Source organism: Zootoca vivipara, chromosome 2, assembly GCF_963506605.1.
Source record: "Zootoca vivipara chromosome 2, rZooViv1.1, whole genome shotgun sequence".
NCBI classification, from domain to species: Eukaryota; Metazoa; Chordata; class Lepidosauria; order Squamata; family Lacertidae; genus Zootoca; species Zootoca vivipara.
The window spans coordinates 23,767,522-23,782,852 of record NC_083277.1 but is presented as its reverse complement, the minus strand read 5'-3'; the positions used below and the strand labels follow the sequence as shown (position 1 = coordinate 23,782,852).

General features: G+C 40.6%; 1 protein-coding gene across 6 annotated transcripts in view; it reads left to right on the top strand.

The window, feature by feature from the left end:
• The window catches only part of CADPS (calcium dependent secretion activator), a 376,860-nt gene that overhangs the window by 255,447 nt on the left and 106,082 nt on the right, over nucleotides 1–15,331 (top strand). For 2 of the 6 annotated variants that reach the window (XM_035106756.2, XM_035106767.2), the window contains exons 15-17: nucleotides 33–96; nucleotides 915–1,038; nucleotides 3,462–3,530. In XM_035106756.2, coding sequence (XP_034962647.2) covers nucleotides 33–96; nucleotides 915–1,038; nucleotides 3,462–3,530 — 257 coding nt within the window. Of the gene's footprint in view, nucleotides 1–32; nucleotides 97–914; nucleotides 1,039–3,461; nucleotides 3,531–4,449; nucleotides 4,468–15,331 lie in introns of all 6 variants that reach the window. The other 4 variants (XM_035106769.2, XM_035106762.2, XM_035106772.2 and 1 more) reach the window with 2 other exon arrangements.

The following is a 15,331-nucleotide window of genomic DNA, read 5'->3' as shown; positions in this document are numbered from 1 at the left end:
CATATATCAAAAATGCTATGTATTTACCCTAGGTATTGCTTTCCATTCGGCCGACCAGAAGGCGCTTTAAAAGCCACACTATCACTCCTGGAAAGGGTAAGCATAAGGGTCTTGAAAGGTTGGTTAATTATAAATAAATCCAGTTCTTGTATTTGGCTCTTTTCATTCAGCGGAATTTATATTGACTTCAATTATATATTTGGAGTCTGGATGCCATTTTCCTTCCAATCACATTGGAAATGAGTGGGTGAAGGGGTGTTTCATCTCCTTGCATGTTTGTGTGTGATCGTTTCATTTGAGCAGCATTCTTCAGGGCACCTGCTCTCTACTTGGGACACACCATGGTCCAGATTTCATGGGTGGGTTTGATTGGGCTGGGTTACCTCTTGGCCTCTCCTGACTCCATGAACAACAATAGCTTAAAGCTTCATGTACACGTGGGTATTTTATGACACCTAGAATTCTAATTGCAATTTTCTGTGCCATAAAGTCATCGTTTTATCCTGCTAGCAGAAAAACCTGAACTCTTATTGAACTCAGCTCTAGTTGAACAAGTACTTTAGGGCTGGTGCAATTAATCCATACATCTAATAATGATGAATCTTGTGAACCGATCATTTTATCTTAACATCTAATGCACAGGTAGCCTAAATATAGTGCCATCCAGATGTCGCTGGATTCCCACTCCTAGCAGCCCACTTCCTCACACTCTCTTTCAAAACGCAGAACCATGGGCCAGGGTGATCAGGTTCAATAGTTCCCAAGATGCAATGGGCTATTGCTGCCTCTTTTCTAACCAGTAGAGGGAGACAAAGGGAACTGTGAACCCTCTGAAATCTTTTAGGTGGGTGAAATTGAAAACAAAAGCAGTTAATTTCAAGATGACACAACAAATCAGTGTTTCTTATATCAAGGTTTTGATGAAAGACATAGTTACTCCAGTCCCTCAAGAGGAGGTAAAGACCGTCATCCGTAAATGCTTAGAGCAAGCTGCATTGACTAACTATACACGGCTCTCAGAGTATGCCAAAATTGAAGGTAAGGCGATTTTGCTACTAAAATTAACGCTGCTTTCCTGTTTCAGTGAGACGACTAAGCTGCTTTTTAAAAAAGAAGAAAAAGAAAAGAAATAAAATCAAAATATGCCATAGCTTGCAGGATAAATAAGGCTAGGGTAAAATCTTTCTCTCTTTTTTTTAAGAACATGAAATGGTACACAGGGTAATTACTTTGTAGGAGAGTAAGCATGTTTGGTCACTTGTACAATATTCATATGTGTTGTGTTGTTGTTTTCCTAGAAAACAACCATTGAGATCAACGTAGTATGTCATGTTTTGTAACTGGAATGGAAAACGCAGCTAATTGCTTGTGACAGCAGAGTTCGTGAAACAATGGAAGTATCAGAAATTAAATATTTTTTAACTGTGCACACACATATGTAAGCCAGCTTAGGATGTCTATTTATTTATTTTCCCTGGGTAATGTTTTGCCACCTCCCCTTTTATGCATAGCAGATCTTGTCAAATCAGTTGGCCCTGCACTTGCCTCAGATTTCATTCTTGTCACTCTAAATTCGCCACAACTGATATTATTGACCTTTTACGTTAGGAAGGAATAACAGCTAGTGACCAGAGACACATGTAGCTATCAAAAAGACATTTTTTTAAACTTGCTTGAAGATATGCTTTTGGCAGGAATTCTATACATGCAGATAGATCTTTACACATTAATCAGTTTTCATTGTTACCTTTTTGGCTGCTGTACAGTAATTTGAAACTCCTACACAACACGACAAATGCCTTGCTGTCAGATGTATAAATTGAATTATGTGCTGTGGATCTGGGGTTCTTGTCATGTGTGAGTCCTGAAGCTTTGCTAAATAAAGCAATGTTCTCGTTTGCTTCGAATAATAATGCTAGAGGAAACAATATCACCGTTCAATATATATTTTTTCTTTCCATAGTCCTTGCTGGTCATAAGGACTGGATTATTGTGATATGCCCCATATTTCCAGGGTCTGTAGATTATACACCTCCTCTCTTTTTCAATGTGTCCCCCCCACCCCCCACGTTGACAATGCAAATTGTGTACCAGTGGTAATGAATTCATTGTTATGCATCCAGTGAGAAACGCTTAAGAATTGGGCACTAAAAGGATGTTTATCAACTCTTGACTTGGTAATGAGTGATGAAAATAGAGAAGGGAAGCAGGTCTCTTGAGCGCTGTGCTATCAAGCAATTTATCAAAGCACTCGACTTCACAGAATGGTTTTAATTGGTGAACTCTGTTAAAAAATTCAATGTTTAAATATGCTGCACGAGCATGGGAGAGCTCCAGTTCGGAGGCAGTTTGGGGGTTGTTGTTATTGTGACTTTCCTTTTGAATGGACACTGGACTCCCTAGGTCTCTGTGTAACGCTCACTAACTCTGTCGGTAAGCTTTGCTCTCTTCTTTCAGATATATCTATGCAAAAACAAACTTTATGATCTGTAAGTAAAAATGCATTCATTTCCCAAAACGTAGAACAGCTAGCGTGTACTTTCCTTTGGTGCCTCAATTCTTCTTGGTTGTCTTTAATTACCTTGCCCTCTTTTTTGGCACTGTGACTTTTAGGTCTGGGAAACTTTGAAGCAACAAACTTTTTATTATTTGTTTTATTTTTCTGTTTTGTTTTGAATTCCAGCTATTGTTTTCGGAGAAGTACTTCATCCCACACAACCTGCTCTCTTCTGCTTCTCTCCTTCCTTGTTCGTGGTTGGTTCAGCCACTTTTCTATGCTGCCTCTATAAAAAGTGGTTGCATCAGTTTCAGAGCATGCTGGGATTGTTAATTCAAAACAACCCAACATCCGCAAGCTGCATGCTTCAGGTTTTCTCTCATGAGCATAGTCCGCTCACTCTGAGTTCCTCTTCGCTTTTTTCTGCTCCTTTTTTTTTAACTTAAAAACAATAATCATTGTTTGACCATTTCTGCAGTGGAGTCTACAATTTGGAAACCAAAAAACCTCCTTCGAGGTCTAACTAGCCTGAGTGCATTAAAATTAAGATAAGACATTTCACAGCAATGCTGCTGGAGGCTATGTTTATGAAGAAATACCTGTGAAAGCCTTAGATACTGAAGGCTAAACTCCTTAGTATCTTGGAGCCTTAAATCAATCAAATTCTATTTCCTTCTATTCATGATGTTCTGATCATTATATTCCTGCAAACAATTCAGAACAAACCTTTAGAATCATGGTCGCAATCTCTTTTGTGACTCATGAGCATGCTGAATGGTTAATCCAGTAAACCTCCAATTTCAAATCTTTTTTTTTAATTATTATTTTTTTTTCCTGTGTGTATCCCAAAATACTCTACAGCTACTTTCCTTTTGAGCTAATGTAAAGTTTTCCTCTGACCTATGACCTATAACCTCTTTACCTCTGACCTAAGCCTCTTGCATGCCCAAATCCTCTTTTATAGGGAAAAAGAGAGAAATGTATGAGCATCCTGTCTTCTGCTTGGCCTCTCAAGTGATGGATTTAACCATTCGTGAGTACCTTCCGCCCTCCTCTCCATGCTGTCTTCAATCTTTTCTGTTTCCATTACTTCAGTACAATCCAGAGCCAAACCAACTCACTTTCCTTGCTTCAAGTCTTTTAGCATTGGCTTTGTCTGTTGCTTCTGTCTGTGAAAGTCCCAGTGTGAGAAGTCCAGTCACTTTTTATCAGCCTAAAAAAAAAAGAAAAGAAAAGAAAAAGGTTAGGAAAAAAATCAGCTGTTTCTGTTTGTGACGAACTCCAATTTGTCTGTAAGTTTTTTCAGTTCTTCTTTCTGTCTGTGACCTGAATGCATTTTTACTTTGCTTCTGTGTAACCCCAATTTGTAAACACTTGTCACTGGTACACAATCAAAAGACAGCAACTACATGGGGGAGCAATGAGCTAGAGGTCAGAAGATGAAAAAAGACATTGGGAAAGAGTCATCTCTATCTTTCCCTATTGCGTATGTGTTTCAAACGTTCTTTACAATCTGTTCATACGACCGCAGAAAAATGTCTTCCCTGTACATTAGATCTTCCACGTCTCTTGTCTGTTATCTTTCAAACAGAGTGCTATCCAAGGTTCTTTTTTCTTGAATATTCCTCTATAGAGAGCTCTGAATAGGACAAATTGTGTATATTCGTTTTACCAGACTAATAGCCAGTGTGCGTACTCAGAGCTTAAACCACCTAAACACCAGTTTTTTTCTTTGTACAACATAACATTTTATCTTTGCAAAGCAAGTCGTTTTTGATGGTTCCCCATGCTTCTGGGTGGTGGGAGAGATTTGGGCAACTTTTTTTCTTTTTGAATGTCATATATCACACATAACTGGGGGGCATTTTGATCCACTTGCTCATTAATCCTGCATATCTGTTCTTGTTTCTCTCTCTCTTTTCTCCTTGTTGCTTTCTCTCTCTTTCATATAGAGAATCAAAAGGATGCAGGTGAACAACTGTATATTATACATTGCTAGGATTGTTGAGTTTTCATTGATCTTTGTTTTCCTTTCCGTAGCTCCTTAAGATACGTACTCCTTTATAGAGAGAAGTTGGAGTTGCAGTAATACTTAAGGAGTTAATTTGTGCTGTCTTAATTCCCGTAATTAGTGTTCTCCTTCTCCCCTAAGTAGATCTAGTAGAACAGAAATTCAGTGCCATATTACTAGGAGACGAGACACAGTTTAATCGAGGAAATGTTTACAAAAACATCCCTAAAAGCTACATTTTAGAACTCGGTCCTATTAGCAATCTGGCCTTCTGTTCAAACCACTGTTTGATACCTAAACTTAATCTCATTTTTGTTTTTCATATATTCTGTTTAATACCTTATTCGGGTTGAATTGTTTTCCTGTTAATGTGTAGCTAACAATACAGTCAGAGAGAAGTCATGTTTCTTGTATTATTATTATTTGTTTGTAATGTGGTGATGTAATGAAACAAGAATACAGTTCAGATTTTAAAAACTTTGAAAAATAATTCAGTAAACTTTTGTCAGACATGCCACCTTTTTCATGACTTCTGGATATAAAAAAATATTCATTTGAAATTTCTTAAAATCTGAACTGTTAATTTAATTTATTATTGTTTGTTTTTCTTGAGTCCTTCGTTTATGTTCTGTGAAAGCAGGCTGTCTGGATTTTGAAGTGTTTTTAGAGAGAGAAAATATTTCTGCAATGCATAATTTTGTGGCAAATTCTGCCTTGGGTTGCGTCAGGGTCACCTTTGAGAGAAGCTACCACAAAGTGGCTCAGTGGCTCAGTTTTTCATACAAGAATTCCACTTACACCAGAATGAACTATACTAAAATACTAGGAAATCTATTCTTTTAGTTGAACAGTTTGTCGTCCCCTAAGGAAAGCTCACAGCAAATAACTAAAACTGCCTACCCTCCCCTTTGCATAAACAATATTATTAGGTAATCATTTTGTCACAATATCAAGGGCATCCAGTGCTCTTGATTTATACAGAATTTAAACAGATATTTATGACTAATGGGGGCTCTGACAAGGACAGGCAGCCTTACATGCATCAACTTGATGCATCCATAAAGTACAATGGAGGCTGCATCTGCATCAGGCATCAATGTACATTAGCAAAATAAGGAGACAACCAAGAGGGAATGGTACCCATGCCACATGTATATTGTGACTGTCCAGAATTATGGAGTGGATCTTAATATGTCCAGTGAACATGGTTCACTGGTCCATCTCTGTGTTTTTGAATATTCACCAGACATGTAAGGGATTGTCACTGTCAACAGTCCCTTGTGATAAGTAACATAGTCTCCATATTTTGGTTATTCAGCGTATCTTGCATATATCTGCGGATTAGCCGTATCTGAGCTACACTAACAAGCTTGCAGTTACATTTTTCTGGCATTCTATATACGTATTCCCCCCCACTTTATTAAAAATGGGTCCGGATGGCATCCGTTGTGTCCATGTTTCAAATTAAACTGTTTTGCTTGCTTTCTGGTCCAGAAAGTATCATGATGTAGTACACCTCAAATTGACACCAAAGGAACATGGTGGGTATTAAAGCCACAACCACATGAAATTCATTCTAAAGTCAATGGGTGACATTCATTGTTGCCCACCAAGCTGCAATGCAGATTTATTATTTCACAATGGAACTTTCCCTTCATCTCCTCCCCAATGTGCCTCCTTTGTACTCCTAGTAATCTGTTCCAGAAGATCCCCCAACTCTCCAGAGTAGATTCTGGGGGCCTGCAAAGAGGATGAGAAGTGGGGGAAGTACAGTCATGTGAGCAGAAATATTCTCACGTGATGTAGAACACCACTCAGTAGAAGAATTCAAGCTCCACTGAATTCTAGCATATCATAAAATGTAATGCAAAAGATTCATTTATATTTGCACATGGAATTTTAAAATACATTGTCTGTTTAGAAAATAGTAATTGCAGCAACCTTTAGGTACATTTCTATAGGTACGGTTCTGCACAGATATCTGAGTAACTTCAATACTAAAGGGTCTCGCTCACTAATTTTCACTGTGGCTATCTTACTCTTCTAGAGAAGGATAATATTACATGCCAAAGTTAGGTAGATTTTAAGAGTGTTCTTGGTGATAGTTCTTGATTTGCTGTAAGTGGCTTAAGGCAATTCATACCGTATTACAGCTTGTAAAACAGAGCATTCCTTGTACATGTATAGTCCTAATGTGATTTGGTAAAAGAATATATTTTGTTTGGAGAAGTCAGAAGGTGTTGATTAGCTGCAAAAGACAACCTGCTTGTTAAATGGAGGAGGCAATGAAAGTAGGCACAATGGAATTGAAGCCAAAATGTTATTATTTGATCATGTAACTAGTAAAGCGCAATCAACCCATAACCGCCTTGCATTTTGCAGACAAAGAGATGGTTATTGCCACTTCTAACACAACGTTGTGAAATGTCTTTAAACCTTTTAGAAGGCAAGCAAAAACAATCTACTTCTGCATTGTTAAAGTGTTGAGTAGTGGCCAGACTACAGTACATGCAACTGAAGCCCCATGTGAGGGAATGAGTAGATTCTTTCATATCAGAGGAATTCCCCATAGGAGCAAAGGAGGCTGGCTTCTCCCGGGACAAGACTATTTCTTTCTCTAGCCCCCTCTCCATTGTTTTAGGCCAGGGGTCCCCAAACTTATCCGGCTTTGGGCCGGTGCCCGCAGCACAGATCACGCGGCAGGCCAGAGACCGCGCCCATACACATGCACACACGCTATTTCTGGCTTACTTCTGGGTTGGAAAGGCACCGAAAATAGCTTGTGTGCATGCGCATGGGCCTTCTCTGACCAGGAAGTGCACCGGAAATGATGTATGCACATGTGCACAAGCTATTTCCAGCACTTTTCCAACCCAGAAGTGAGCAGCCATGCCGCGCCTGTAAGAGTGAGTGGTGGCAGCGGGTGGTGGGGGTCATCACAGGCCAGATAAAAGAGGCCTTCGGGCCGTATCCTGCCCCTGGGCCGTAGTCTGAGGACCCCTGTTTTAGGCAGAGGTCTTTCCAGTCACCTGTTATCTGATCCTTTTCATTGAAGGTGGCAGGATTTGAAACCCCAGGACAATCTCCACTCAACCCTCCTGCCATTAAAAAAAAAAATCCCATAGACATTTAAGAGGATGCTGATTTCATGCTGTCAGTCATTCTCAGCAGCATAGAGCAGCATGCAGATGCGGGTCCACATCCAGCCAGGAATGGCAATTAAGCTGAAAGGAAGCCTGAGCCTGGTACCAGTCAACAAATATACATTTGCACGGGGCAGACAGAGGTGTCCTCAGCCTCCTCCATCATCCCATCTCCATTTAGGGCAAGTATGAGAACCAGTGGCCAATTGTTGCAGCTGGAGAACTGTTTCAGCAGCCAACCCTGGCTATGTTCTCTCAACCATTATTTTCCTATCCCAGGAATCACTAGCAATGAAAGAGTGGAAGTAAGGGTATGAAACACTTTGGAGTTGAATATGAGGAGTGTGTAGCTACAGAGTTCTCCAGAAAGCATTTGGGATTGTTCTACACTAGCAACTGGGTATGCTGCAATGCTACGGCTAACAGTAAAGCTGTGGCATCTCTCTAATATGCTGAAGGAACCTGAAGGCTTGGGTTCTAGGAAGCCTTCAGATACAGAAAGCACTGAGAGCCTAAAGGGAGCTAATGTTTCCCTGCTTTTTCTCTCCCAAGATTAGTTTTTAACAAACAAAAAACAAAAAAAGTCACAGGCAAACTTATAAGATGCCTTCTCTTCCCAGGGGTCTTTTCCCCCAGAGCTGAGAGTTTGCTTGTGATTCCAATCAGGAGTCCAGCTAGAAAGCATCTCCTGAAAGCAGGACAGGAGTTGTGCATGAGACTAGTGGCATAGTGTGGGCAGGATGTGTGTTTGCTTCTATTTATTGTTTCAACGAAGATAAAAGTAATTCCTAGACTGTAAAGACAGAAAGTGCTGCAGCGCCGTAGATTATACCCAATCATCACAGAAAAATATCCACAAGGTGGCAAAAATGAGCAGTTTTCAGATAGTGAAATAGCTTCTAAATAGTATTGAAGTTTTCCTGTGTTTTCATACCCACCATTGGTATTGATTTACCCCGTATGATACCAGCTTTTCGATACTTGTACTGAGCAAATATATTGCTTTTCACACCATCCTGAGAGTTTCACTTCTGTGCAATGGATGTGAGAAGAGGTTGAGCATCTCAGCAGGGCAATAAGCTCAGAGTCATTGTGTGAATCAGTACCTCCATATGGGAATGTCTAGCCAGCCACTATTGTTTCTGAGATTATAGTGGCCCTCTTTTGAGCTGTTACAATCAGGTAAATCGCAACAGCTACAAAAGACATGCAGAAGATGGAGATGCTAATTCCTACAAACTGGTCTCTGCAGGGACACTGCCCATCCAAATGCCAACCAGCCCTGCTCTGTCCCTAAGTCCCCAAGTTAGAGTGAATTAGGTCTCTTTAGTACTCACATATGCAATAATAATAATAATAATAATAATAATAATAATAATAATAATAATAAAGAAATCTTTTTTTAAAAAAACTGCTGTTAATGTAATCCTGAAAATTGTAAGGGTGGTCCTGGAATTTGGACTTTTGTAGTGTGACAGTGTTCCTGGTTCCACCCGCTGCCTTTATAACCTAGCATGAAGCAATTACATCTCATGCCAGAGTTTGGCAGAAGCCATCTATAGGCACTTGTTGGCATCAGTAGGGAATCAGCAGGGGTATTTTAATTACTATTGCGGTGCATGTTGCGGAGCTGTAGGGAAATATGCACAGATCCCTCTCTGGTTGCTTTCAAAAATACTTCTTCTTCCTATTTCCTTTTGTTTTTACAATTCCATTTCAAAAAAAAAGAAAAATCAGAGTAGTGGATCAATGTGCTGAGAGCTGCACAATCCAATCCATAGGTCATGGGTTTTAAGCTGTTTTGTTTTGTTTAAAAAAATACTTGATAAGGCCAGCTGCTATGGCCACTTTGCTGTACACTGTTTTCTTTCTTTATTCCTCTCGCTCTCACTCTCCCCACCCTTTTTTTCTGCTTCATTCTCTTCCCCATATTTTTTCTGCTCTGGGCGCCCACTCATGTGCGCAGGCACTCGCAAACAAGCACACCCCAAACTGCAGTTGCGCAACCCAGGCGTGTTTGACAGCTGCAGGATTTTTAAATGCCAATCAGCTCTGAAATATATTTTTCATCTAGGTCACTGTAGGTGTCTAGGTCTGCAGCAACTGGCAGAAATGTGCAGCTGCTGGCAAGTTCAGTAGCTGGAACATATTTAAGGCTGGTGCAGAGTTGAGTTACTGCAGGGCTTGCTGCACAGCTAAGCTGTGTCTCGTGGGTGCAATTGTCCTCTGGCTTTGGTATCCTTTGAGGAAACGCCATTCACGTCGTAACTGAATGGGAACAGGTCAGATGGAAATTGTCTGCTGCAGCGAGATTCCTGACCCATGCATAGCCTGTATTTGGTGCAAGGGAACGGCAGCCTTTTCCAAACGTTGCTCTTGTTATCAGCATTCATTGTTTTAGTTTAATATTTTTGGGCGAACACACACAAGCACACACACACACACACACACACGAAGAAGAGGCTTGCCAGGGGAGTCAAAGCTGCTATGCTAGCTTCCTGGCAGGTGGGTTGCTGTTGGGAAGGAGGGAGGGAAGTGGCCTGAAGGTCAGCATAGTGCAAACACACCAGCGGAGCCAAGGAAGCTAACCTACCAGCTCCACCCCACCTACCAAGCTACACAGAAATACACACACACACACACATATATATATAACACACACACACACACACACACACACACACACCAAGCTTTCTCAAACCAAGATATACTGTAAAAGGGGTACGATACTGTCTCTGATTTACTGCTCCCTGATCCACAATGTCTGGGTTGGACCAAAACCTGTCCGTCTGTCCATCCCCCCCTTACAGCATAGTGAGAGCAAACTAGAGACTACAAGAGGTTGGCTTGTTTCAGTGAACTGTTTCAGTGTTTCAGTGATCAGCGAAATGCTTCCTTTCATGCTATTTCCATGAAGATAGATGTAGCAACAAGGGAGTAACAATTTGCAGAATCAGCATCTGTCCCCATAGGCTCAGTTGGGAGCTGCAGTGCTCAACCTTGAACCTCTGAAGTGGGGAGCTTCCATCTCAACATAACCGTAGTCTTACTTAAGAAAGGCCAGAAAAAAACCAGTTTTGATAACTTAGGTTACTTACTGGCTCAGTGTTGGACAATCCCTAGTGATGGCTAGTCAGCCATTGGGCCTGGGCCTGGATCTACCATCTTGCAATTAATACAAAATAGAAATGGGTGAGAGCTTCCAAGCTCACCTTGGATTAACATGGAAGTGATCCAAGATCTCCTTTAAAAATCAGATCTGAAATCATTTTTCTGAACCCTTCTGGTGTCCAGAAAAATTACCCACTTGTGACCATCTTATTAAACAGAGTGTTGGTCCATTAGATTGAATGGGGGCAAAGTACAGAGAAAAGGACAGAAATTCAGGAGGCCATGTAAGCCAGCAAGTCTTCTCCAACTCAGAAAGGCAAATAAAGCTCACTTTTCCTTTTGAGGTGAGTTTTAATATGCCCTCAAAGGGCTTTAACCAAGACTAGCCTGGGATATTTTTCTCTCTAAATCAAAGATTATGAGTTGTGCAGATTGCAAGCTAGATAGGATGGCTGTTTCCTAAGAGGCCTACAGCAGGAAAAAGGCTTCCATTTCCAATTTTTTCTTGACTCACAGTGGTTCTGTGAAATTCTGCCCCTTTGACCCATAGTATCATGGGGAGAAAATATCCCCACAAAGGGAAATACTAGACAAAATCAGAAATAATGTGTTTAGCATGAGGCAAAAAACTTTACCAGCATCCCTTCCCTTCCTTAGCCCATGAGAAATTAGACTAAGATGTTTTGGGACATGAATTGATGGATTCATTTCAAGGAAAGGGGAACCATTGCAGAAAAAGGGAGAAAGAAATTTAGACACATAAGTTGTATAGGTATTCCTAACATAAATGTTATAAAGAGCATTCAGAAATTTCATAAAGCTCAGTGAAGCTTTCCAAGTTCTTTTTTACATTATTTGTGAGGAATGTGGACTGAGGTTCTGGCTCAGTAGGGCTGTTCAGGAGAGATTCCTCCATGCATATATGCAATATGTGGAGGGGCAGCCAGACATCACAGCCCGACCCTGACAGCCATGCACCTACTGTTCTTGCCCCTGATACCTACTCATTGGCAAGGGAGGGCCTATGTGCTTAGAGCTGCAACTTGGCCTGACAGGCCTCCCCATATTTGTCATCCCAAACATGCCTTGTTAGGTTGCCATGTGGGAAAAGTCACCATATCAAAAGGAAAGCTTAGAAAACTAAGCTTGAATAGCCCTTCTGGTCACCCATTATGGTTATGGCTGACCATTATGGGTACGATGGGCTGATTATTGTTTGGCTTTTGTTTGTGTGACAGAGAGTGTATACCTCGTAGAATGGGATGGGTGGTTCATTAAGATTTGGGATGCCATCCTTCACAAGGGCTTTTCAAATCCCATTGGCTTCAGTGGAATCCAAGCAGGCAAAGTTTGTGTGGGGTTGCTGCCTAAGGGAGCAATCCTAAAGCAACATCCGCTGGAATGAGCCGGCTGGTATCCAGCACATCTCTGGCTGATCCAGGAGGTTCCTGGTGCAGCCAGTCTTGTGGTGGTTTAGCCATTTAGTCGTGTCCAACTCTTTGTGACCCCACGGACCAGAGCACACCAGGCACTCCTGTCTTCCACTGCCTCCCGCAGTTTGGGCAAACCTGTTGTCTTTGTCCATGGAGTTTTCTTGGCAGGGATACTGGAGTGGCTTGCCAGTTCCTGCTCCAGGTGGATCACGTTTAGTCAAAACTCTCCACTATGACCTGTCCGTCTTGGGTGGCCCTGCACAGCGTAGTTCATAGCTTCTCTGAATTATTCAAACCCCTTTGCCACGACAAGGCAGTGATCCAACATCTTAAGGTCCTCACCCTAGTAAGCTGGAGTATCTTCCCCCATCCTTGGCTGAACTGAGCCTGGCAGGTCTTGAGCTATACTAAGCCGTGAAGAAAGGGTGTTCCAGGGGTGTGATGTGGGAGGTGCCAAAGTGGGGGGAGGACTTAGGCCAGATCCTAAGACCATTCAGCTTGGTCATGTGAGCTGGCAACCCAGCATCAGTTAAGCCAGGGGTCAGCAACCTTTTTCAGCTGTGTCCACTGTCCCTCAGGCCATGTGGTGGGCTGGACTATTTTGGGGGGGGGGGAATAAACGAATTCCTGTGCCCCACAAATAACCCAGAGATGCATTTTAAATATAAGCACACATTCTACTCATGTAAAAACACACTGATTCCCGGACCGTCCGTGGACCGGATTGAGAAAGCGATTGAGCTGCATCCGGCCCACGGGCCTTAGGTTGCCTACCCCTGAGTTAAGCTATAAAGGGTGGTATAACCCAAACCGTATTTTAAAGACTTGTTTTCCCTCTGCCAGGCTTAGGTCAGCTCAGTAGACCGTAGGCCCATAACTGAACGGAGTTTGGATCTGGTGTAAGCTTACGCCAGCTTCATGTATATTGGATTGCTCCCTTACAGTTGCGCTTGACAGAGGCAAATGTTTATACCAACCTGAACATACAGCCCTTTATAGCATTTTTAGAACACTTACAAAATTACAATTTACCAGAAATCATCTTCCTGTAAAGAGCCAAACAATTGGGTTCTTTCTTTGTTTCTTTCTTTCTGCTTTCTTTCTTGCTTTCTTTCCTCCTTCTTTTCCATCTCTGGAAAATGCAAGCAAAAAGAAAAAGGGCTTCTGGCAACAAACCATCTAGATAAATATGCCAGACTCCTTGCAGACAGAATTGTTTAGAGAAGTGCTTTGGCTATTATAATGTTGATCTTGAACATAACAGAAACTATAGGAGAAGTACATTCATCATATAGAATTTGTTGTTGTGTGCATACAGAAATTTTATATATATATATATATATATATATATATATATATATATATATATATATATATATCCCCCCTAGGCTGATACCACAAACTATATGACAGATGGGTCAAGTCCTGATTTGCAGTATTCTAACATTTGGAATAGCAAAGTAACATATTTGATAGAGCTGGCAAGTTTTTATATATGATTCAACCCAGAATATAAAAGCCACTAGAATTCCAAGTAGAAAATAATGAGCTGGAAACAATCAGAAACCACACATTTTTTTTAAAGAAAGCGAGAGATTTGAGTACATATTTAAATTGCACAAAGAATGCTGTATAGCAATCCTTTTAGCCCAGAATGGTGTTATTTACTTTTTTTCAAAATGCAGTCATTGCAAAACAATTAGTTTCTGTACTTTCTGCTTTTTTTTTCAGTTAATAAGTCTCACAATATCTAGAAGAAATCCATAGTAGGCAATATTTCTTGCCACGATATGGGTATAAAAGGCATGCAATGCTATTTCACATTTGACACATGCAGATAAAGATTTTTTTAAAAACAAACAAACACCACATACACAACCAATTGACTGTACTAAAATCCTGCTTTTTGCACTTGGCTACATGAAATAACAATTAGCATTCGCACTGAATTTTAAGCACCCTAGATTGTGAATTCTTGTAGCATAGAGGAATCTGTCGACTTCAGAAAAAAATGTTTGTTGTCATAATTGTGTAGTACTTGAGTTGACGATAAGCAAAACAGCAGCTATTCCATTTGTACTTTTATCATTTCTGCTTACTTTTCGTTCAAAAGTTTTCATCTTTTTTTGTCACTGTTTATGAAGTCACATGTGTCTTTACTTTTGCTGTCTCTTTACATCATTCACGAACAGCTCGATCGTCAGTGCCCAAGCCCCCAGCTGGGCCCACTCCATCCATTCAAACGCAGACTAACATGATAAATCAGATGCTGAAAGGCATACCTAAGCAAGCACCAAGTAACCGTAATGGTTTTCCTTTCTTTTATTAAATATATCTTTCTAGTTTAGCCTTTTTCCTCATTGATTTGCTATTAGCTTAGATCATAGGAGAGTAGTCTCGACCGTAGGCTTTGAAAAAGAGAAATTTCCTAGCTCAGCGCTTCTAGTAAATAGCATTGGTTTCAAAACGTCCACCTTTTTTTGTCTAGCAATGTCTGACATATGCAACATTTTCAAATATCAACGTCAGCACAAAATAACATTGTTGTTGCATAACATTTTGCATGAGATATGTGAATCTGTATGAATTAAATTTAAGTATGAAATGATTGAGAAGTATGCCGTTTCACTGAGCAGTGCTCCAGTTGTCCACAATATGGTTCTCTAATATGGAGGAGATTATAATTTATTTATTTTTAAAAAAGTTGTCGAAAAGAAAATTAAGCTTGGGAAGAATCTGCATTTCACCTAGAGACAAATTCTTGCAGGTAAGCTTGTGGTTATATCTGCTGGTTCAGCCTCTCCCCAAGTGTGAGTGGAGGATACAGCCCCAAAGGGATCCAGTAGCCAAGGCATTGTACTAGCCACAATGGCTATGTTCCGCCTCCATAGTTGGAGGCAGTGTTCTTCCATATGCCAGTTACTGGGAATTGCAAGTGGTCAAACAACCACACACTCAGGTCTTGCCTGCGGGCTTCGCACCTGGTTGGCCACTGTGAGAACAGGAGGCTGGACTAGATGGATACAAATGTAATAAATTTATATATAAAAAAATACCTCAAAGTAGATTTATTTTTTAAAAAAACAGCCTTTGCGAATCATTAACCTAAGTTTTCCATTGGATGAAAATAATATAA